The sequence below is a fragment of the Gossypium hirsutum genome, chromosome D02 (assembly GCF_007990345.1).
Source record: "Gossypium hirsutum isolate 1008001.06 chromosome D02, Gossypium_hirsutum_v2.1, whole genome shotgun sequence".
Lineage (NCBI taxonomy): Eukaryota > Viridiplantae > Streptophyta > Magnoliopsida > Malvales > Malvaceae > Gossypium > Gossypium hirsutum.
Window position 1 is genome coordinate 223,374 of NC_053438.1, and position 23,491 is coordinate 246,864.

At 31.3% G+C, this 23,491-nt stretch overlaps 3 protein-coding genes across 6 annotated transcripts; 2 read left to right on the forward strand and 1 right to left on the reverse strand.

Annotated features, from left to right (window-relative positions):
* Nucleotides 1-1,113: 1,113 nt before the first annotated feature.
* LOC107903768 (uncharacterized) lies at nt 1,114-2,661 on the forward strand. 4 transcript variants are annotated; one of them, XR_001685958.2, is made up of 4 exons: nt 1,150-1,671; nt 1,762-1,833; nt 1,932-2,059; nt 2,424-2,661. XR_001685958.2 is itself a non-coding variant. In XM_016829936.2 (3 exons), the coding sequence occupies exons 1-3, from the start codon at nt 1,249-1,251 to the stop codon at nt 2,499-2,501; spliced, it is 573 nt and encodes a 190-aa protein (XP_016685425.1). In that variant the 5' UTR covers nt 1,114-1,248; the 3' UTR covers nt 2,502-2,661. The 4 variants fall into 4 exon arrangements, 2 of the variants coding, with proteins under 2 accessions (XP_016685425.1, XP_016685437.1); XM_016829936.2 differs by lacking the exon at nt 1,932-2,059 and having other exon boundaries at nt 1,114-1,671; XR_001685954.2 differs by having other exon boundaries at nt 1,143-1,671; nt 1,762-2,059.
* Nucleotides 2,662-3,697: 1,036 nt separating this feature from the next.
* Nucleotides 3,698-5,994, reverse strand: LOC107903762 (transcription elongation factor TFIIS). The gene is made up of 2 exons (XM_016829915.2): nt 5,653-5,994; nt 3,698-4,560 (listed from the first exon to the last, which is right to left on the reverse strand). The coding sequence occupies exons 1-2, from the start codon at nt 5,824-5,826 to the stop codon at nt 3,742-3,744; spliced, it is 993 nt and encodes a 330-aa protein (XP_016685404.2). The 5' UTR covers nt 5,827-5,994; the 3' UTR covers nt 3,698-3,741.
* A 6,665-nt stretch (nt 5,995-12,659) lies between these two features.
* LOC107903751 (phospholipid-transporting ATPase 1) lies at nt 12,660-20,185 on the forward strand. Its single transcript, XM_016829905.2, has 10 exons — nt 12,660-12,977; nt 13,368-13,607; nt 13,691-15,451; nt 16,035-16,374; nt 16,528-17,317; nt 17,494-17,617; nt 17,735-17,954; nt 18,484-18,942; nt 19,029-19,303; nt 19,662-20,185. The coding sequence occupies exons 3-9, from the start codon at nt 14,017-14,019 to the stop codon at nt 19,228-19,230; spliced, it is 3,570 nt and encodes a 1,189-aa protein (XP_016685394.2). The 5' UTR covers nt 12,660-12,977; nt 13,368-13,607; nt 13,691-14,016; the 3' UTR covers nt 19,231-19,303; nt 19,662-20,185.
* The last annotated feature ends 3,306 nt before the right edge of the window (nt 20,186-23,491 follow it).

Here is a 23,491-nt window from a genome sequence, read left to right on the forward strand (position 1 = left end):
AATTAAAATATAAATTTACTAATAGCTCCAACATGAAACCATCCTCAATAGACATCAAACTTCTTTGTGATGGGCGTTGCATGCATTCAATAGCTCATTTCATTCCCTTTGCAGTTTGCACACAAAATATATTTTAAATAAAGGATTAATTAGCAGATAAAATAGTGAAACATTGAACCAATCATGTCTTATTTGTCTTATTGTATCCAATTAAATTTTGTAATTCTGAATCTCACCGACTCCTCACTCCATTTATTCCCCTCCACCTACCCCTCACTGACACACCATCAATTTTCATAACCTACCTTTCGAATCCTATGCTATTTTCTTCATATTTTATTTAAATATTGTGATATTATTCAAATAGCCTACAATTAATTTTTTGGTTTAAATATAAAATTCTCTCTTTTCTCATTTAAGTGTTACATATGATATCTAAATTATTAATTTTGTTAAGTGTCATCAATATTGGAATCTATGGACTCAGTGGCGGAGTTCAAAAAAAAAATTTGGGTTCGAAATTAAATTGTATATTTTTACTATCGTAAAAATATAATTTTATCATTTTAATTTTTGGAGTTCATTTTAAAAGGTTAAATCTGATTTTTATCATTTTTAGGGGGTCAAAGTATAATTTTACCACTATTGATCTAAAATTTTATAAATTATAAAAAGCTTAAATTAAAAATCTACCATTTTAGGAGAGTCATGGCCCTGTAGGTCTCTTAGTGGCTCTGCTATTTTATGAATCACTCAATGAGACCAATATTGGTTCTAAGGTATTCATGTTCAATTTTATCTCTTAACTATGTAAAGAGTCTCGAGAGATTCATTGAGGGAGAAATGCCTTTTTTTGGTGGTTGAAGGTGCTACCACATCGTGAATCTCTCAAGGCTCTCGACAAAATTGAAAGACCAAATTTGAAGATAAATTTGACCGTCGACTTTTTATAGACAACACTTCACAAGCTCCTCTCCGAAAGAGTGTAGTATTCTCTTAATAAATTTTACCTCATTTTGCCTTACACTACAATATTATAGAATAAAACGAAATTGATAGTTTATATATATCACTTTTTAATAATAATAAAAAAGAAACTAAAAACTTTTTAAGTAAATGAAAAATAAATAGTTTGAAAGCCTATTTTTTATTCAAATTTAAACAGTGCATGTCTCTCTCCTCTCCTTTTCTTATCTTCCTCTCATTTGGACCATTCTATTGTCAAATCAAAATCTCATATTTCTAGCAATGGCGACGGCTCATTTACGTCTCAGCCAACGCATGCCTCTCCATCCACTGAATAACACTGCCACTGTTACTGCCACTGACTCTGTGCTTGTTTCGAATCCCAAGCAACAGTATCGGATTCTCCATTCCGACGAACGGAACCTACTGAACCATCAACATCCGGATACGGCCACCGCCACCGAGAAAATGGAGACGACGGCGTTAGATTTGAATTCGTCGTTGGCGGAGGAGCTCAACGCCGTAAGGATGAAGACGGAGCGTTTGAGATTGGATAAAGAGAAGACGGAGAAGATGTTGAAAGAGAGGGAAGCATTGCTTCTTTTGCAAATGAAAGAGATCAAAGAGCGAGGTCAGATTCAAAGACACCTCGAAATTCAAGTTGATAGGCTCTTCAGATTGAAGGAGCTCAAATCTTATTCCGTGGTAATTAATTAATCAATTCGTGTTTGTTTTTTTAACAAATTTAATGATTCAAATTCACTTGTTTGACATTTATGATTGGTTTTGAATCAGAGGATATCTCCATTAAAATCACTGAGGGAAAAACAACGGAGTGGTTGGAACATGAATGAGGTGCATTCGCTGGTGAGTGTTTTTATGACTGGAAATGCAATCCTCCTATATATTTATTTTAAAAAAATTCGATTCTTTTTGAAAAAAGCTGTAAATTGTCATTTATTTAGCGTTTTATATACTCTGCCGAGAGCTTGAATGTCTGAAGAAAAGGTGATGATGGCGGATTCACAGAACTAGAGCACCTTAGCTGCCAAAGAAATCATTTGGGCTCTTGGCAGATTTGAGACAATATCGGGTATCACGGAGTCGCATTTTCTTCATTGTATTTAAGAAATATATAAATTAGTCCGATGCATTATATCAAGGAGCAAAAAGTTCTTTTGTTAAAAAAATTATCTATTTTTATTATTAAAAATTGATCCCGACAAGTTACACGTGACACCTTACATGTGTCACATGTAACTGTTTAATTATTTTATCAGTGATATTAATTTTTAATAATAACAAAAAGAATCAATTTGTTCTTTAATATAATGTGTAAGAATTAACTTGTTAATTATTTTGAGTAAAAAAATTAAATGTAATTAAAAGATCAACATTTCACAGGTTTCTTTGAAAAAAATTATCTCATTTTCTACTTTTATTCAAATTTTCTTCAGGAATTAAAAGAGTATGAATCCAGAGATGAAAACCCACTGCAGGCTTCAACCCCATCCAATTCTTCTCAAAGATTTTAAAGAATAATGATTAAGGCCTTTTTTTTTCCTTTTTTATCTTCTCTTTTCCTTATCTTTTTGTCATTTTAAAAGCAAGCATTATAGTATAATATCTCATTATAGTTGTAACTCATCTTGTTGGAAAGTGGTAAATTATACCCAAAATCTTTGTTCTTTTTAATCAATGTTTCTTCCTCGGTCTTTGAACATACATTATAAATTATATTATTAAATTATTAATAATTTACGTTTTAATCACTTATTTTTAAAAAATTATTAAAAAAATTATTAAATTATTTAAAAATTTTCATTTAATTCACTAGACTATTAAAATTATTGTTGTATAATATTCTTTGTTCAGATCATTTTTATTAATCAAAAGTTCTAATTCCTTTTCTCTTTTATAATTTATTTTTTTTCATGAAACAACTTTAAATTTCGCGAATTTACAAATTAAAACTTGAACAAATTTTTTTGATCTTCGATACTAACCGTCAAATCAATTTGGATCTAAAATATATTATTCTACTTATCAATAACTTCACTAGCCGAATTTAGAAAAAAAAAAAATTATAAGTTAAATGACTTAAATAAAAAATTTTAAATAATTTAATAAATATTTTGTAACTTTCTAAAATAAAATAATTTAATGAACTTCAATGTCATTTACTCTTAAACATCCTTTTTTCTTCTTTATGATATGCATGTTACAAGGCTATATACAGCAATAAATCATATAAATAATCACGAAAGTTGCATCAAAAAATTGTAAATGGGAAAAAGAGTACGAAAATGATGCAAAAATAACAGCACTAGAAAAATTAAAAAACATGGCTTGCATTGTTGTTGGTAAACTAAAGGTGGGTTTGAATAGGCGATTGGGTGTGGTGCGTTTAGCTTACTTTTTGTTTCACGCTACAGTATCGCTACAATATCTAATCTCACCGCCACCGCTTTTTTTTACACTAACAGCAAGTAAACGCACCGCCCATCGAAACTCACCCTAAGAAGCCTAATTCTACAACTACCCTACCCTTTGCAAATGAATAAATCCCAAGCTGTTATGGTGAAAAAAGACAACCATTAAGCACTTCACATGAAAAGCCTTTTATGGCCAGAGACTGGCACGATATATGAAATATAGCCAACATGAGCCTCTCTGATTGCACCCAAAGCTCAATACCTAGTTATCCCTTAGTCGGTGTGGTAGAAAAATATATATGAATGAAAGATTATTTTTAACTTATCAAGATTATCAACCCTACATTTTCACAGCACTAATGAATTCCCAATGGTTGTTGCAGTTTACACACGTTACGTATGTTGTCCTAGGTTCATCTGCACTCCTAGTCTGCATTTGATAGAAACTGGTTTCCCGTTTACCACAACGACCACACTTAAATTGATCGGTTGTAGCCTTTGGTGCAGCATCACGCTCGCAATAAGATAGAGCTTTTTCTTTTATTTCTTTATTCTCGCGTTGCCTTTGCTCGCTGGCCATTTCTTCTGGGGTCATAGTGATAAGCCTTTCCGGATTCACTTCTCCTAGAAGAACTTTCCTCCTTAAGTCTGGATTTTTCGGATCATTCATGTTGAACATTATCGATCTATATTTAATCTTGTTGGTGCCATTTGATTTACCCATCTTCCTGAACATCACAGATTCCACAGTTACCGCAACCCAGATGGGATCACAAGCGTTCACTTGATCCAACATGTCTTCATCAGTCTCACTGGGAACTTTAGACAAGGCCTCTACTAGAATCTCCCGAAATTTATCACGCAAAGGATCATTACATTTGACCAATGTCATCAACTTTGGAGCACTCTTCGCCTTTGTTTTCCCGTCGATATAAATCTTCTTAATCTTACCAGTCTCTCCGAGATTTATCTTCTCAGCCATTGCTGTATTTCCATCTGCTTCCTTTTTCTCAACCTTGACAGCACTAGCAGTGCCATTTTTCTTACCCTTGGAAGCCTCTTTAATAACAATTTTTTTCCATAACTCCAGCAAATCTGAAGCCATTCTATGAATCTTCTCCGTAGGATGCTTTGTGAGAGGTCGAAGCTTTCTCTCAACCTTCGTAAAAAAATAATAAGAGGGTATCGTAAATGAAGTTGTTAAAAATCATATTATTAAGGTAAAAATATCATGGAGGCCCCTGCAATTAGTCTTTGTAGTTAGATCAAATGGAAAACTGATCATTTTGGTTAATAGTAGAGATTGATGGAATTTCTAATAGAAGGATAAGGACTATTTTACCAATTTTTTTGAGTAAAAAGAGCAAAATGCAATCCGACTCCATGATACTTTTACCTACTACAAGATATTACATGAAGAAAAGGGCAAAATTTTTTAAAAACACTACCTACACTAGTTCTCCTAAGTCCTAACATCGTATTCATCCACTTTTCTATCATTCCTTCTATATCGTTAGTCAAAATCATACTAAAAAGTGAGAACCTTACTATGGTAAAAGCATAATACATTCAAAGTATTTCTATCTTTTAACTGTCCAAAGATTTTAAAAAGCAGCAATATCAGACTTCAAATTGTGAATTTCTGGGTGTGCGCAAAATCAAACAATTCATGCAATCTCTAATTTTTTGATAAATATCAAAATTATACATGAACTTTGATTCAATGTGCAAATTAGTACATAAAATTTGATTTTATGCAGTTACACACCTTAAACCTTAAACTTTGATTTTGATCCAATTGTTCACATTTAAATAAATGAATGCATCAATTTATTTTATATTGGATTTACAAAAATTTAATCAAATCAAAATGTCAAAGCATAAAATTGAAAAAAAATCAAATTTCATGCCCTAATATTTTTTCACCTAACATAGTTGATTATACTTAACTGATCACAAAGAAAACAATTAAACCACCTTTCCACAGTTTGTAAACTGCACTGCTAGCACATACATACATACATCCATGTATCCAAGCATGCATGCATGCATGCATATAGTTAAATTCTCAATCAAACAAATACCAAAATTTTGTAGTGAAAGAATTTGATTTCCCTCCTAATCCGCAGTCACAAAAATTAAAACAAGGTAAAAATCTATACAGGAAATTCTTCATTGATCGGAATTTTATTTTTAAAATGAAAAAAAAAAGGGAGTAAAACATATATTGATTTCGGAGAAAGTGAAAAACCTGAGTAGAAACAAGAATGTCGTAAGTGACAGGGAAAGTCTTGAGCTGGTTCAAGGCGTCGACGCATCTAGAAACTTCGGGACCCTTGGAGGAAACGGCATCGAAGGCGGCGGCGGCAGCCAAATCCGCGGCTTTCCTGGCTGCGTCAAACAATTCCACGAGCGCTCTCTCCATTCGCCGGAATAGAATTTAAACCTAAAGAGTGAATAAAAAGGTAAGAGAGATGTGGAGGGCTTTCCTGCCGTTGTTTTACCTTTTTAAAAGCGGAGGATGCCGTTGAAGAGAAACCAAACCGAGAAGGAGAAGGTGTTTTAGTCCGGTTACGAGTGTTGGAGGAGGATTGGGTCAAATATCAAGGCATATGGACCGGAACTAACATATCCCTTGGATCTTAGGGAATGGCCGGTCCATTATTGAGCTGGCTTCCTTTATTTCATTTGGGCTTTGCCGCTGCCCTTTTCTCTTATCATAGGAAAATTTTACAAAAAAACCTTTTAAATTCCTAATATGGGTTTTTGTAAATTATATTAAAGGTCACTAAATTATTAATAAATTTATATTTTAGTTATTTAATTTTAAAATATTACAAAATAGCAATTAAATTATTCAAAAAATTTTATTTAAGTTATTGAGTTGTTAAATCCGATGTTGCATGGCTTTCTCTGTTATCGCTATCTGCACCAATCGAAAGCATTTATTCCTCTTCTCTTCTTTGTTTAATTTTTTTTATGAAATAGTTTTAAATGTTACATATTTGTAAGCTAAAGTTCAAGTAGCTTTCTTCTTCGATCTCTAACATTAACTATCAGATCGACTTAGATCTAATATATATTCTTCTATTCATTGATGGATACTGAATCACTATAACAATCATCTAATAGGGTACGAGGCATTACCAGAACACATACACTTGTAAACGTATTGAACCAAGTTATAAAATTCTATTAATTATTAAAACTTTCAAATTATTAACATGCTTTTATAATTCTTCACAATATAAATAATGCAATATTTCCTACCAACCACAATCAAGCTTCCGATAATCATCTCACTGCATCTAATAATTGTACATATTACCAATAATAATTCAATTTCAATAATAAAACACATATCTATATAATATTCATCATTAAATATAATTCACTTTAATTAAAATTATATAGAATATAGTTCATACGAACTCACCAGGCTAAATTGCAGAAATACCAAAATTTAGGGACATTTTGGTAATTTTCTATTTTTTCGAAGTTCCACCCAATCTAGATCTAAATTAATATTTCATTCAATTTACTAATTTAAATAATAAAACAATTCATTTCATGCAATTGGTCACTTTTTGACATTTTTACAAATTTACCCTTAAAGTTTCACATTTGTTCAATTTAGTCCCTGAACCTAAAACATGTAAATTGGTCATTTTTAATGAAAACTCACACTAGTTGAATAATCATATATTTTCCTCCTCCTCCTCTCCATTCCACATCCTTAATGTATATAACATGCTTATATGTAACATTATCTATGATTTCACCATTTACTTATATATTCATTCAAAGTTGTCCACTTGAGTCATAGTCACTAAATTATTTATATATTGATCTACAGAACTCCAAATTAATATCCGTTAATTTTATCTGAAATTAGACTCACATATCTTCTTACCATAAAATTTTCAGAATTTTTGGTTTAGCGAATAAGTACAGTTTATTCTTTAAAGTCATCCCTATTCTGCTGTCTGACAGTTTCAACTCTTCTTCACTAAAAATTAATTATCTCCTCGTATAGAATTCGAATTATGTTACCGTTTGTTTCTATTTAAAATAGACCCATTAAGGATTTAAAAATATAAATTTAATCCTCTAATTATTTTTCTCCAATTTTTGATGATTTTCCAAAGTCAGTACAGGGGAACCCGAAATCATTCTGACCTTATCTCACAAAACCTATTATATCTCATAATTTACAATTCTATTGCTTACATCGTTTCTTCTATGAGAAACTAGACTCAATAAGTTTTAATTTAATATTTTTTTCATCCTCTAATTCCATTTATAAAATTTTTGATAGATTTTCAAATTCAGACTACTGCTGTTGTCTCAAAACTGTTTTAGTGTAAAATGTTGATAACTAAATTTATAACACTTTCCTTTCCTTTCTCTTCAATATTTTCCATCACTTTCTCTTATTTCCCTTTACTAACATAATAAGAATATAGAACCTTATATAATGAAACTCTACCTTAACATTAATTTCTTACTTTTTCAATAATATCAAACTCAAAAGTATATAAAAATCTTGATGTTCTTACCTTATGCCATTGATTTCAATCTTTAACTTGATTTTCTCCCTCCTCCAGCTTCTATTTCTTGAATCTAACTTGATATTCTAGCTCCCCATAGTCTCCTTGTTATCTTTCTCTCTTGATGAATATGGAAATTCTTTTGATTTCTAAGTAAAAATGGTAAAATTTTGGTAAAAGGACCAAATTGTAAAGAAAAGAAAGTTTCTTTCTTTCTTTTCTCTTCATACGTTAGTTGCATGGGGAAGAAGATGATGATTCTTCATCTTTTCTTCCATATATATACACTAAATAAAATAATAAAATAATAATAAAATATCATTTAAAAATCAAATTAAAATATTAATAAACTAATATTTATTTATTTAATCTAAAATATCTCCAACATCATCATTATTTTCTAGATTTCTCTTTCTTCTAATTGACCATTTTGCCCTTTAGATCTTTTAAAATTTCATCCTTGAGTCATCACTTAAATTGGTAAAATTACAATTTAGTCCCTCATAATTCTTCATCTATTCAATTTGGTATCAATTCTTCCATCTTCCTTAGTTTCTAGATTATTCCACCCTTAAAATATTTACACTATTGGTCCTTCAACTTTTTCATATTTACACTTTAACCCCTCAAATTTTGAGTATTTACTCTTGGGTAACAAAACTTTTCTCACTTTTGCAATTTAATCCTTTCTTGAATTAATATGGCATAATATACTTTCCAATGTTGACATAACTCAATTACCCTTTTTATCACTTTATTTCCTTATTTCACCATATCAGAGATATTATCTTACTTTCTTACTGTAGTAATTTTCGGGATATTACAATTTCATAGCTAATTAACCCTTCTAGCTTCTAGAATTCAAATTCTACATTTTATACAAATAGGTCATTTCCTTAATTAATCACTAAATCGATAAAATTTTCATATCAGTATTTTCATGCAACCTTCCTATCATAATGCAACCCATGTCATAATTTAAAAATAATTTTTTCCTTGTCGGATTTGTGGTCCCGAAATCACTGTTTCATCTAGACCCAAAATCGGGCTATTACAGTAGTTTACCAAAAATTGACATTGCCAACGAGACCTCGACATTGTTGGTTGAGGTAGAGATCTTGAGCTTTTGAACACCCATGCTCGAGGTTCACCATTCGTAATTGTAAAATATAAGTATTCAATCTTGACATATGTATTTACTATACATGAATTTTATCCGATTCTTTTCTATTATTTATTTACTGTGCTTTTGTGCATATTTTATTTTATATCGTAGCTAGATAAATATATATTTATATTTGTGACAAATATTTATATTTTTATTATACATGTGAGTGTAGTTTTATTTATAATAATAAACCTTTAAAAAATTAAGATTTAAATAGTTGCAAATAGGAAAGAATAAGAGATTAGGCACACAAGAAACTGGGATTTCCCAGTTACAAGCGAAGAAAAAACAAAATCCTATTTAATTTTTGGGTAAATTCTTAAAATAGTCACTTTTGTTTACCTCGAGTTATATTTTAGTAACTTATATTTGAAATGTTACGTTTTAGTCACTTATGTTATCACGTTTAACATTTTAGTCACTAAGCCATTAACAAAGTTAACTTATACAAAAATTTTAGGTTAATTTATACAATCAATCCCCATATTTTTTCGTTTTAAGCAATTTAATTTTTTTCTTTTATGTTCTTTTAAATTTCATTTTTTTCTTTATTTTTCATTATCTTCTGCTTCTTCCTTTGTTTTCCTCCATTCTTCATTTTTTTTCCATGTGTTATTTACTTTTTTGAACAATTTAACTTTTTCGAGTGAGACGATCTTGTGAACTAGTTTTAAAATGGAAAATATATAAAAACTACGTTAAAAGAAATGAAGAATGGATGAAAACAAATGGAGAAGCGAAAGAGAATGAAAGAAAAAAGAAAAAAAAAGTTAAAAGAACATAAAAGAAAATTTTAAATTACTCAAAATGAAAAAATAAAGAGACCAATTGTAGAATTTAACTTAAAATTTTTGTTCGAAAATATGATTTAACGTGTCACGTCAACTTACCATTACACATTAACGTCAATTAATGGCTCAGTGACTAAAACGTTACAACACGATAACATAAGTAACTAAAACGTAACTTAAAGCAAACAAAAGTGACTATTTTGATAGTTATATTATGTGCCGCGTACCTCTAATATGTATTATATTAAATATTTATCTAATGTTCAAATATTTATCCCAATTTTCAAAATTTTGTATGTAATAATTTTAGTAATTCAGTTAACCTTTAAAATAAAATTTGAGTTCCTTTATAGATTAAGATTAATTATATCTTTTCTTATGTATAATACTGTAATATATATACACAAAATTAAAAAAAAAATTGAACTTATAATTATAATATTACTAAATTTACATTTACAAATATTATAATATTAAAAAATAAATAAACTAGAAGTTTTGGTAATTATATTTTTAAAAATGATTATAATTTATTAGAAGTTGTTACTTGAATGGAACTCTAAGTATAAAATATAGGGAAAAAAATTACGATAATTATAATTATAATTATACCATTATTAGTTAAAAAAATTTGACATAAACAAAAGTTTATTTTTATTTTTTTTAAATGTGCTAATTTTCTTGATGTATGATTGAGTTATTATTTGGATCAAATTTGAATCTTAAAGTTATTATTGTTGGGAGAGCTTTACTTGAACACCACACTCGGTCGAATAGGACTGGACTCAAACCGTAAAATGAATGATGGCCTTTGTGGTTTTATACCAAAAAAATTTTTTGGTATAATATTTGAATATTTGAATTGATAAATTAATATATTTTAATTATACCCAATATTTTAAATAAGAAATATTATTTTAAATTAATTATTGCAGATAAAAACACAATATTTTAAAAAAATAATTAAATATTAAACACGTAAAATCATATGCAACAAATGTGAAATTAGAAGCTAATTATTTTAAAATAAAAGGTCGTTGTAATTTTTTAAAATTCAATAATATGCACGACCTTATATCTAAAAAATGCATAATGATTAATTTAACCCTCAATGTTTATATATTTTTTCAATTTTGGCCATTATTCTTTTTTTTAAACTAAATTTGAACATTAATATTTCAAAAAGAGTCAAATCGCTTTTTTAACGAAAATGTTGACTAAAACATTATTTTTTAACAATTTTAGCATGGCAATCCACACGGCAGTTACATGTACTTCATGCTGACATGATATTATTTGTCTTATATGTCATATTAATAAATAATTTAAAATTTAAAAATAAATTCAAAATTTAAAAATAAATTCAAATTTTAAAAATAAATTCAAAATTTTTAAAAAATTTATATTAAATTCATAATTTTTTTTAAAAAATCGTGAAATATACATGGAAGATCATGCGGTCTACCATGTTTAAAAAATTAATGTTTTAGTCAATATTTTCATTATAAAAACAACATTTGGATTCTTTTTTAAAGTTTGATAGTCAAATTCGATTCCTTTTAAAAGGTTGAAGGCCAAATTTAGCTAAAAAAATAAGGGTTATATTAACACAATATATAAATGTTACGGGCTTAATTTATCATTATGCCAAAAAATCATAAACTTGTAAATATTTTGTAAAACACGAAAGAATTACTTGATATGTGAAATGAATACTCAAAACATGACTGTTAGTAATTAGTAATATTTGAAAGAATTACACTTAGATAAGTAAATTGTAATACATGAAAGAATTACTCAAAACATGAAAAGCTTCTAAAGTTTAAATAATTAACAATACATGAAATGACCGAGGATCTTCACTCAGTGAATGGTTTCATTTTATAACCAATCCAATCACCTATTGGCTAAAACCCAATCCACCATTACACCTAGAAGTAATTGCAACCCCAATAGCTTGTCTCAACTTGTTACAATCACTTACCCAAAGCCTCACATACAAAGGTTTCACCTCTTAAAAAAAAGCTTACTAGTTGAGCGTGGAATTACAAGGGAAAATATCAAAAAAAAAATAATCAAGCAATTTAACATGTCACTCTCTCTCAAAAGATGTATATTTGATCACACTTGGCGTGGCTGAGAATCAACTCGGCGTACCTGTGATTTATGTCTATTGTGTGTGATTATTGTGTCTTTTTTTTTTTGTTTAAATCTAAGTACAAGTAACTAAATAATAGATGGTTGGTTAATGTAAATGTTGGGTAGTTGATTTTTGGGGTTAAAGACTAAATTACAAAATCTAAACTAAATCAAATAGACTTCAAAACTTAAGATTGACGCTCCTAAGGGAAAATTAAGTAAGTGAGGCTGAAAGGAGGTCTTATCAGATACCAATTTGATAGTTTCGGGTTAGCTTGGTGAGGTCGAGAGATAAACTAGACTAATTTGTCTAAATTGGTAAAATTGAGGCAGAGAGGTAAAATTAAGTCAATTTAGGAGTAATAAGGATTTAAATCCCTAATTTAAAGGTTAACCAAATAATTAATGAATCTAATAGTTATCGTTCGGTGATGACTGAAAATTTAAAATTTAAAAAGTATAAGGGCTAAAAAGTGACCAAATTAAAATACAAAGACTAAATTCATAACTTTCCCAAAGTATAGGGACTAATAACAGAATTTAACCTTACAATAAATAATCTTTTAAATTTTTGTAAATAAATTATAATAAATAAATTAAAAGGCAAACATAAAAAAAAAGGGGGGATCTGTTAGTGTTATGGAATAGCTAATTGAAATACGGAAGTGATTGTTGTTTGGTAGTAGGAGAAAAACAGAGCAAGCAAGATCCATGTTTTTGATCTGTCATATATACATTTTACCCCCCAAAAATTAGAAAAATAAATAAAAAAAATTTAAAGTACCAATTAGCCAAGATTGATGCTAAGCCATCCATCCAATCTCTTTTCCGATTTCCTCGCATTTCGTGCACTTTCTAACAAAACTGAACTTTCACCATCGCTCTGCTTCGCTTCTCTCCTTCGATCCGAGATCTCTTCTTCTCTCAGGTTTTTAGATCTCTTTTCCCTTTTTTTTTCTTTTTTTTCTGTTACTTTATCTGCCATTTCACTATGATTTTGTTTTCAGTGCATTGATTCGTGCTCAGCGCTTTTCCCGATACGATAATCTCTTTTTTTTTCTTTACTTCTTTTTAATTGTGAACTAGGGTTTTTAGGGGTGTATTGATAATTAAATGCTACAAGTATTATTATAGCCATAGCCATCATTTGGAGTTTTCAGGTTTTTCTTTTACTTTTTCTTTTTAATTTTTGTTTTGTCAGTGTGTGTTTCTAGTTTTGGCATTATATGGAATAGAGAAGGTCTGTGGAGCTGAGTTGAGTTGTTTTTAGCAGAGATCTGTCATTGTTTTCATTTAATTTTCCTTTTTTTGGTTGTAGGACACGGTTTGAATCTCCTGTTCTTGGATTGGATCGACAATTTTTGCATAGGGCTTGTTACCTTCTTTGTCTTTCTCTTTATTTGTTCTTGATTTTTTGAGATGCGTTCTGTTTTATGCCTGAATTGAAGAAGAAACAAGATTGTAGTTGGCAAAGCGAACGAAATGGAGGTTTTGGGATGTAATTCTGTTACTTCTTGTTTGATTTTGCTGGCGACGGGAATATAAGAACAAAACAGAGGTAGTTGCCGCATACTACTAGTACTAATAGCATTCTCCTACGGGTATGGTGACATTTGAGAATTGTATTATTTATGATTTCAGGGCAAACTTTACTGCCTTCATCTGATTCTTCCTCTGTGGTGGTGCATCACCAAGGTACTTCTGCTTGCTGCTTCTTGCCTTCCTTTAGCTGCCTCGGCTGCCACCGATTTTCTTTATTTAGAAGACCAACAGGAAGAGGTTCTGGAAGAAACTGCTGTCTGTGTGGGGCCACACCACATTGTCCTTTGAGACCTCTTTCCTCTCTTGCGCGTTCCCTTTCTGTTGTTGCCTCAAAATAGTTGTATTCTGCTGACTGTCTTTCCCGTCAGCAGTTCTCATTGGAATGCCCCGCCAAGGATAGTGGAAATCAGGTATCCTGGGGTTCCATGGAGCTGCATAACAACGATCACACTTATACAAGCTTTGATATTTCCAGGAATTCATCTCAGGCTCAAGAAAATTTGAGCAAATCACGGAGGATCCGCAACAAAAGTGTGGATTTTGATGATAATCTTCCGTATTCAGAAAATCCAAGGTTGATCTACATTAATGATCCAAGGAGAACTAATGACAAGTATGAGTTCACTGGGAATGAGATTCGGACTAGCAAGTATACGCTCATCACCTTCTTACCTAAGAATCTTTTCATTCAGTTTCATCGAGTGGCCTATTTGTATTTCCTGGCAATTGCTGCTCTCAATCAACTTCCACCTCTGGCGGTCTTTGGGAGAACTGTGTCTCTTTTCCCACTCTTGTTTGTGCTTTGTGTCACGGCAATTAAAGATGGTTATGAGGATTGGCGAAGACATAGGTCAGATCGGAATGAAAACAATAGGGAAGCATTAGTTCTCCAGGTGGGGGAATTCCAAATGAAGAAATGGAAAAAGATAAGAGCTGGAGAGGTTGTCAAGATCCATGCTGATGAGACGATTCCTTGTGACATGGTTTTGTTAGGGACGAGTGACCCTAGCGGACTTGCCTATATTCAGACTATGAATTTGGATGGTGAATCAAACCTGAAGACGAGATATGCTAGGCAGGAAACAGCTTCTTCTATATTTGAAGGTTGTAATGTATCGGGGTTGATCAGATGTGAGCAACCTAATAGGAATATTTATGAGTTCACAGCCAATATGGAGTTCAATGGACATAAATTCCCTCTCAGCCAATCAAACATTGTTTTGCGTGGTTGTCAGCTGAAGAACACTGATTGGATAATAGGTGTGGTGGTTTATGCTGGGCAGGAAACAAAAGCAATGCTAAACAGTGCAGTTTCCCCTTCAAAGCGAAGCAAATTGGAAGGCTACATGAACAGGGAAACATTCTGGTTGTCCATTTTCCTTCTTGTCATGTGTTCTGTTGTTGCTGTTGGTATGGGCCTTTGGCTCCATCGTCAAAAGGACGAACTTGATACCTTGCCTTATTACAGAAAAACATACATAAGAGAAGGAAGGGAGAATGGTAAAACATACAGATATTATGGGATCCCTATGGAAACTTTTTTCTCCTTTTTAAGTTCCGTTATTGTCTTTCAGATAATGATACCAATCTCTCTTTATATTACGATGGAGTTAGTTCGCTTGGGACAGTCTTATTTCATGATTGAAGATAAGCACATGTACTGCAGCAACTCTGGCTCAAGGTTTCAGTGTCGATCGCTGAACATAAACGAGGACTTGGGTCAAATACGATATGTGTTTTCTGACAAAACAGGGACACTCACTGAGAACAAAATGGAATTCCGAAAAGCAAGTGTCTATGGGAAAGATTATAGGAGCTCCAATCTTACAGATGACTCAGTACAGGACAATAGCATCACAGGTATAACATAGTAATCCCTCTTATCATTCAGTAATGACCTTACTATATGCCACAAATTATAATTTAGTGTTGGTTAGGACTTGTTAGCTTTTCTTTATGTCTTCTTTTTTATTTGTTGTTTTTGCGATTGTTGTGAATTTCAATACCTTAATATCCATATATTTGCAGGGCTGGTCTGCTATTCTTGGATTAATTTAAATTTATTTACTTATTCCCGAGTCCTGGATTATTGACTTAATAACTTGAGTGGACATATCAACAAAATGTTTCTTCCAACTTTTGGTTGAACTCATGATTTGATAGATTACTTAGCTTCCTTCTTGGTTGCTTTGCTAAATCTCTGCATCCTTCAGGTGGCAAACCTACTCGTAAATTTTATAAAATGCTAGATTAAGTTGGAAAGGTATGGCTTTGCCTTTGATTGGGTTGACATGCTTTTCTATGCTGTTGCATTGGTCACCTATTCATGGATAATGGAGCTCTGTATCTATGAAAAATTCCGTTTTAATTCCTCATCCTCTTGGAATGCACGTGACATTGTTAAGAAGTGGTATTAATTCCAATCTTTTGTAAATCCTTGCAGATGCAGCAGTCCCAAGCAGATGGAAGCTTAAGTCTGAAATTTCTGTTGATTCTGAACTTATGGATTTGTTGCATAAAGACTTGGCTGGAGATGAAAGAATTGCTGCACATCTGTTTTTCCTCACCCTGGCTGCGTGCAATACTGTGATCCCAATTGTTTCCCAGGATGCTTCTTCTAGTCATGGAAGTAGTGACTCATGGGGAGAGATTAAAGCTATTGATTATCAGGGTGAATCTCCTGATGAGCAAGCACTAGTTTCTGCAGCCTCTGCTTATGGGTACACTCTCCATGAGCGAACATCAGGTCATATTGTGATTGATATCAATGGCGATAAACTAAGGTATATAGTTTTTTCTTCTGTCTCCATGCAGCCTATTAGATCATTTTCTACTGATCCTGCCCTAGTAACTTTTCCAAGGCCATGTGTTGAGTGGTTCACATTTATTTTTATCTATGCAATTTGTGATGTTAAAATAGAACTTTCATGTTGCAGGTTGGATGTTTTGGGGTTGCATGAGTTTGATAGCGTGCGCAAGAGAATGTCAGTTGTTATTAGATTTCCAGACAACACGGTCAAGGTGTTAGTGAAAGGTGCTGATAGCACAATGTTTAGCATTTTAGCAGACACCGAGAAGGTTGATCAGATAAGACAAGCAACTCGAAGTCATTTGACTGAATACTCATCAGAAGGTCTTCGAACTCTAGTAGTTGCTGCAAGGGATCTTACAGATGCGGAACTTGAGCAGTGGCAATGCCGATATGAAGATGCGAGCACTTCTTTAATTGACAGAGCTGCAAAACTACGTCAAACAGCAGCTTTAGTAGAATGCAACTTAAAATTACTTGGTGCTACTGCAATTGAGGATAAGCTACAAGATGGTGTACCAGAAGCCATTGAGTCTCTTCGGCAAGCAGGAATAAAAGTTTGGGTTCTGACTGGAGATAAACAGGAAACAGCAATTTCTATTGGACTGTCATGTAAACTTCTGACTGCTGATATGCAGCAAATAATCATAAATGGCAATTCAGAGGAAGAATGCAGAAATCTTTTGACTGATGCAATGACTAGACATGGAGTGCAACCAGCAAACAGAAAAAAACAAAACTCGAAAAGGAGAAAGGACTCTGAAAATGGTTATCTTGAGATACCGGATGATACAAAAACATCCAATGTGCTACAGCGATGTTCTGGAAAGGAAGAACCAGATGTCTGTGCACCCCTGGCACTTATAATTGATGGAAACAGTTTGGTCTATATTTTGGAGAAGGATTTACAATCAGAGGTAAGACTAATTTTTATTTGCTAGATTGATTAAATGCTTATAGTATCTGTAGCATGTTGTTTTCGAGATGGTTCTATCTATGAATAAGTTTTTGGGCTTGCTTTTATTTGTGTATTTACTCTCATTGTTTCTTCATTCCTGAATATATCTATTCTTCTTTTTACACCTTTCAACAGCTTTTTGACATTGCAACTTCCTGTAAGGTAGTGCTCTGTTGTCGTGTTGCACCCTTGCAGAAAGCTGGAATTGTTGATCTTATCAAGAGCCGCACTGATGACATGACACTAGCTATTGGTGATGGTGAGTCTTGTGTGTTATTTGCTGTGTTTAGATTTTGCTCTAGTGGTTCCATTAGTTTCTACAGTTTACATGTTTTAAGCTAGCAGTGATATTTCTCTGATAATTACATTTTGACAGGGGCTAATGATGTTTCAATGATCCAAATGGCGGATGTTGGTGTCGGAATATGTGGTCAGGAAGGACGGCAAGCTGTGATGGCATCAGATTTTGCGATGGGCCAGTTCCGGTTTCTGAAAAGATTACTATTGGTTCATGGTCACTGGAATTATCAGCGTGTTGGTTACTTAGTACTTTACAACTTCTATCGCAATGCTGTTTTTGTATTGATGCTATTCTGGTATGTACCGTTTTTTGTTGTGAAATCTGAGCTTTTTGAATTTCCTAGGTGCATTGCTCAAAAGAAAGGGGGAACATACTGGACAATTTGCCCACATGTGTTCGTTATTCATTTTTAGCTGAATTAACTCACCAAATTCGGTTTGTTGGTTAACCATAAAAAATTCAGTTTGGTTAACAGAAGAGATTTTAAGAAAATTTGATATTTGAATGTTATTTTGGTTATCAGTTAGGATTAGTCCTGTTAAGTTTTTATACCTTCATTTTATTTGTTTTGATCTTTTAGTATGTGTTAATTTAACATCTGATGGTGATTAATATCTTCATTGTATTGTGCTTCTAGATTTTGATTTGTTCTGATATTTTGGTTGGATATGTAGAATTATCCATTGAAAAAATGTTGAAGGTTAATTTTGTTTCGTTAACGAAAACCAACCAAATTAACCAAAATATTAAGCTGTTCTCTCTTTTCCTGCAATTTTGTAGTTAATGGATTTGGGTTTCATTTTACATTATTTTGTATGTTGTAGGTACATATTATGCACAGCCTTTTCAACGACTTCTGCATTAACAGACTGGAGTAGTGTATTTTATTCTGTCATATATACCTCTGTCCCTACTATTGTTATTGGCATTCTTGACAAGGATTTGAGTCATAAAACACTCCTAGAGTATCCTAAACTTTATGGCGTGGGGCATAGACATGAGGCGTATAATCTGCAACTCTTCTGGATCACAATGATTGACACACTATGGCAAAGCCTTGTTCTGTTCTATATACCTCTATTCACATATAAGGAGAGCACAATTGATATATGGAGCATGGGCAGTTTGTGGACTATAGCAGTTGTTATTCTTGTTAATATACACTTGGCAATGGACATTCAGCGCTGGGTATTCATTACTCATGCTGCAGTCTGGGGATCAATAATTATCACATATGCCTGTATGGTAGTATTGGATTCTATACCTGTCTTCCCAAATTACTGGTTAGTTTCACCTCAGAATATGTTTTCTTGATCTTTAGTTATAGACTTTTATTGGATTGATTTTATATTCTTCTTATATTTGGCAGGACAATCTACCATCTGGTGAAGTCACCCACCTATTGGCTCACCATTTTGCTTATAATAATTGTGGCTTTACTTCCTCGTTTTCTTTTCAAAGTTATACATCAGATTTTTTGGCCTTCAGATATCCAAATAGCCAGAGAAGCCGAGATATTAAGAAAAGTGACTCCTAATTTGAGGTCAAAGCCAGATGAAGATTCCAGTTAACATGTACATTACACCCTGTTACTCAAGTCTATCCTTCATTTGGTTTTCCTGTGGCATGCAATTGTAAGTTATGGTAAGTGCATATTCTAATCTTTTTGTGTTTCAAGTTTCATACACCTGTTTCTAATGAAATTAGTCAGCATTAATAATGGTTGCCTCTGTGAATGTTTTCCCACAATTCCCAACTTAACAATGAAATGAACAAACTGTGATGATCCACTTACTAATATTATAAACAATCTTTTCTCGGCTGTGACATTATGTAGAGATCTTTTTAGAATTTTACTTCAAGAAGGTTCAATGGAATATATTGTATCTAATTCTGATTTCATGTTGTACCTTAAAACATTGCGTGTGAAGTTATTACACTAGTAACCAAACGTAGCATATTTGTAATCTTATTGATGTTATGTGATTCTATGGTTACTCAGATGATGAGTTTGGAAAAAAAGCTGAATTTGCAGCAGCTTGTGAAACATGAATGAAAAGCACAGCAGAATAATCAATCGAGTTTCTTATGGAAAGGGAAATGGTTGGTATAAGGGAACTGGCCTGGTGCTTTATATGTCTGATGAAGAAGGAAACAAAATGGTGGAAATTTGCCTCCCCCAACAAATAGTCTTCTACAGAATTCGAGGAAAAATATAAGAAGGGTGAAATGAATGCTTGGTTTTTGTGAGTAAATAGAAGAAGTCCATCTAGAGTGCTTGTTAGGAGGGTGTTAGCTATCACAGAGCATTCAGAGTGAAATGAGTCAATTAAAGGAAACAAAAAGAGGTAGATAACTGTATACGTATATATAATATATATTAAAATAGCTGTGTAGAAATCAGGTTACCCTTTTAACCTTTGTGTTTATTATTATATTAATTGCAAGTAGAATAGCGGGGGTTGGGTGGAGAAGAAAAACATGCATGGTGGTACTGGATTTGAAATGAAATCAGAATTCCAATCCCGATGGGCCTAGTTCTTTGGATTCATGTCTGCCTAAGGTAAATAGCAACCTTATAATGTTTTTAAGGGTAAATTACATCCAATCTTAGTTTACGCAACTTCAAATGGGTTACTAAATTATTTGAAATTTTTATTTGAGTCATTGAATTATTAAAATCGTTATTTTATGGCTTAAAAATTTTACATCACTTACACCAATCACAAGCTCTTTTCTATTCTCTTTTACAAGCTTTGAATATTATACGAATAAATGAACTAAATATTAGATAGTTTTTTTCAATTTTAAATATTGGCCGTCAAATTGATTTGGATATAAATCCTGTTGTCCTACTTGTCTGGTGATATTGATTGACTATATTGATTGTTGAGTTATTGTTTAGAACTTATTAGTCAAACTCTAAAAAAAAGTTTTTAATAGTTCAATAATTTGAATAAATTTTTTAAATAATTTAATAATTTTTTATATTTTTTAAAATTAAATGATTAAAATATAAATTTATTGATAATTCAGTGGTAAGAGTTGCAGTAGATTATATTAAAATATATACTGGTCGTGTGATTTAAATAGGAAATAGGAATATATGTTAAAAAGGAAGAGGAAGTTGTTGGATTTGTGGTAATGGGGACAAAATGAGTGCCAGTAAAAGAGGATGGTCTTAGATTGGGTTTAAGGTTGGTGAGTTATAATACGTGACTTTGGATCTGTTTCTGACGGTCTTCATCGTTAGTAAATAAATAAATCTATATATGAATATTGGCATATGCTTTTGAGGGTTCACACTTGATGAAGACTTGAAAGTCAAAAATCCTTTTCATTCTATTCAAATTTCACAATATTCTAGGGCTTCACTCAATTTGTCATTAGGAGAGGACTACGCAAATTATCACCATTTCCATGGTGTAATCTCCTGAGATTTCATTTGTCTAAGCCTACACCATTTTTGTGAACTATGTGAACCGGTATTAATATTCGGTAAAAGTGTCATAGAGGCTTTTGTATTAGGAGTTGGATTATATTTTCCCCCTTAACTAAAGGAACAAGCAAATTAGTTTTTGTACATTAAATCAAAGAGCAAACTAATCTATTTTGTTCAAAGTTTCATTCATTTTTACTGTTAAAACTGGGGTAGCTGACAATATAACCATACATTTACATGTGGAGGGACCGGTTTTTAACAGTAAAAATAGATGATATTTTTAACAAAAAGACTAGTTGGTTTTTTTATTTAACATTTAATGACTAATTTACCAATTCTTTTATTGGAGGGAGAAAATACAATCTAACTCTTAGTAGAACACTACCGATAACATTCATATTCTGATAGTTTAATTACTATCTACAATAAATTCAAAGGGGATGCGAATATAAATCTTAAATATATTTATTAATCAAATTTACTTTAATTTTGTACATAACAATTTTTTCTTTGGGTATCTAAATCCAACCATCTACTTTTTTCAAGTTACTAAATTTATATAATTAATTAATTTTGGATATTCAATTTAAAGAAATAATTTCAATTAAATAAAATTTAAGTTTAAAAAAAACAATACGCAATTTAATACAAATAATAAATAGATTTAAATTCAAATTAAAAGAAAAACACATATTTGACTTGCAACCATATGTAAGCTTAGTAACACTGACATGCCATCCACCTCTAATGCACCATTTTCACTACATTTACTAATATTACATCCATTACGTCGGTGAAGACAACAATATATATATACAAATTCATTCAGTTCCATCTTTAGACATTTAATTTTTTTATTTTAAAATATTTATATAAAAAATATGAAAAATAAAAATATCGTTTATTACATTTTTTTCTACTACTTATATCTTCAAATCATTAAATTAAAAATAATATATGTTTAAACACACTTAAATTCATGTCTTCTTGATTATTACAATAATTAACAATAACAATGTCAATTGAATTAATATTCAATCAAAATTGATTTAAAATCAAAACACGATCTAATCCATCAAGGTTCTAAAGCAATGCTACATGGATGAAAATGAGGCCTCACCGCACCCTATCATTCCTGACCGCATGTTTATCCACAATCAAAGCTATTTATTTATTATATATTTGTATTTCCATAAATAAAATTGAATGTTATTATATATATAAAAACAATTTTATTTTATTTCATGTATTAAAGTTTAAAACGTGCAATAACTCACTTTTCAAAAAATTCAAATTTAGTCCCTGTAATTCTCCTATTTTTTAGATTTTAAAATATAAATCTAACTGTTAGTACTATTATTTTTTTAAAATTCAAAGTTAATTATAAAGTCAAATTTGTAATTATATGACTACCAAGTAAGTTTTTTTAATTTCAAAAATGTCATAGCAACAAATTTCATAAAGAGAATTTAACAGTATTAACAGTTGTATCTGGATTTTAAAATCTGAAAAGTAAAAAGACTAAACTCTATTAAATAAAAGTATAGGGACTAAATTCCTAATTCTCGAAAAGCACAGGGACTTGTAACACATTTTAACCATTCTTAAACAACTCGGCAATGGACCACCCAATAATGGCCTTAAAAGTTGCTGCAATTTACCTCCACCACCAGAAAAATCCATCTCGAATACCAGTCTAATAAGGGTAGTTTTGTCATATGATTAAAAATTCTGACAGGTTAAAGTAAATATAATAAATCAAGTTGTAAATTTTTTAAAGGCAAATGGCAGGTGGATTGTTGATGACGTAACGAGTATGACACAAGGTTAATGACATCATTAAAACGATTGTTAAGAGCTCTCCCTAATTTTCGAACATCTCTCCCACGCGTTTCAAGTTAATGTATGCCCATTTACTAATGACATACTTAACTACTTAACGTCCGTCACGCTTCCGTAGTCACAGTTTAACTGAGAAGATGTTATGAGTCAGTGGACTAATGATTAAAACATAATCATTTTACGAAATAAATTAGGTTAAAATATCTCATAAGTTTTTATACTTTTCACAAATTTAGAATTTAGTCCCTATATTTTTATTTTTAGAGATTTAGTCCATTTACGTTTTAAATTTCAAATTTCAATTCAATTATTACCATTGTTAAATTTATTTATGTGACATTTTAAAAAAGCTCACTTGGTGACACTGTAACTACAAAAATAGTGTTGTGAATGAATTTGAGTTTAACAGTATTAACAGTTTGACTCGAATTTTGAAATCTGAAAAGTAAATAGACTAAATTTATAGAAATAAAAGAATAAGGACTGAATTTTAGATTTATAAAGAGTATAGAGACTTATAGCATATTTTAATCAATAAATTATATTGT

Bases quoted from the DNA above. Each gene is read 5' to 3' on its own strand.
- LOC107903768 (XM_016829936.2), top strand. From the start codon at position 1,249: ATGGCGACGGCTCATTTACGTCTCAGCCAACGCATGCCTCTCCATCCA. The intron at 1,672-1,761 runs GTAATTAATTAA...GTTTTGAATCAG, and splicing joins AGCTCAAATCTTATTCCGTG to AGGATATCTCCATTAAAATC. The intron at 1,834-2,423 runs GTGAGTGTTTTT...AATTTTCTTCAG, and splicing joins TGAATGAGGTGCATTCGCTG to GAATTAAAAGAGTATGAATC.
- LOC107903762 (XM_016829915.2), bottom strand. From the start codon at position 5,826: ATGGAGAGAGCGCTCGTGGAATTGTTTGACGCAGCCAGGAAAGCCGCG. The intron at 4,561-5,652 runs GTTTTTCACTTT...TTTTTTACGAAG, and splicing joins ACATTCTTGTTTCTACTCAG to GTTGAGAGAAAGCTTCGACC.
- LOC107903751 (XM_016829905.2), top strand. From the start codon at position 14,017: ATGGAGCTGCATAACAACGATCACACTTATACAAGCTTTGATATTTCC. The intron at 15,452-16,034 runs GTATAACATAGT...AAATCCTTGCAG, and splicing joins ACAGGACAATAGCATCACAG to ATGCAGCAGTCCCAAGCAGA. The intron at 18,943-19,028 runs GTTAGTTTCACC...TATATTTGGCAG, and splicing joins CCTGTCTTCCCAAATTACTG to GACAATCTACCATCTGGTGA.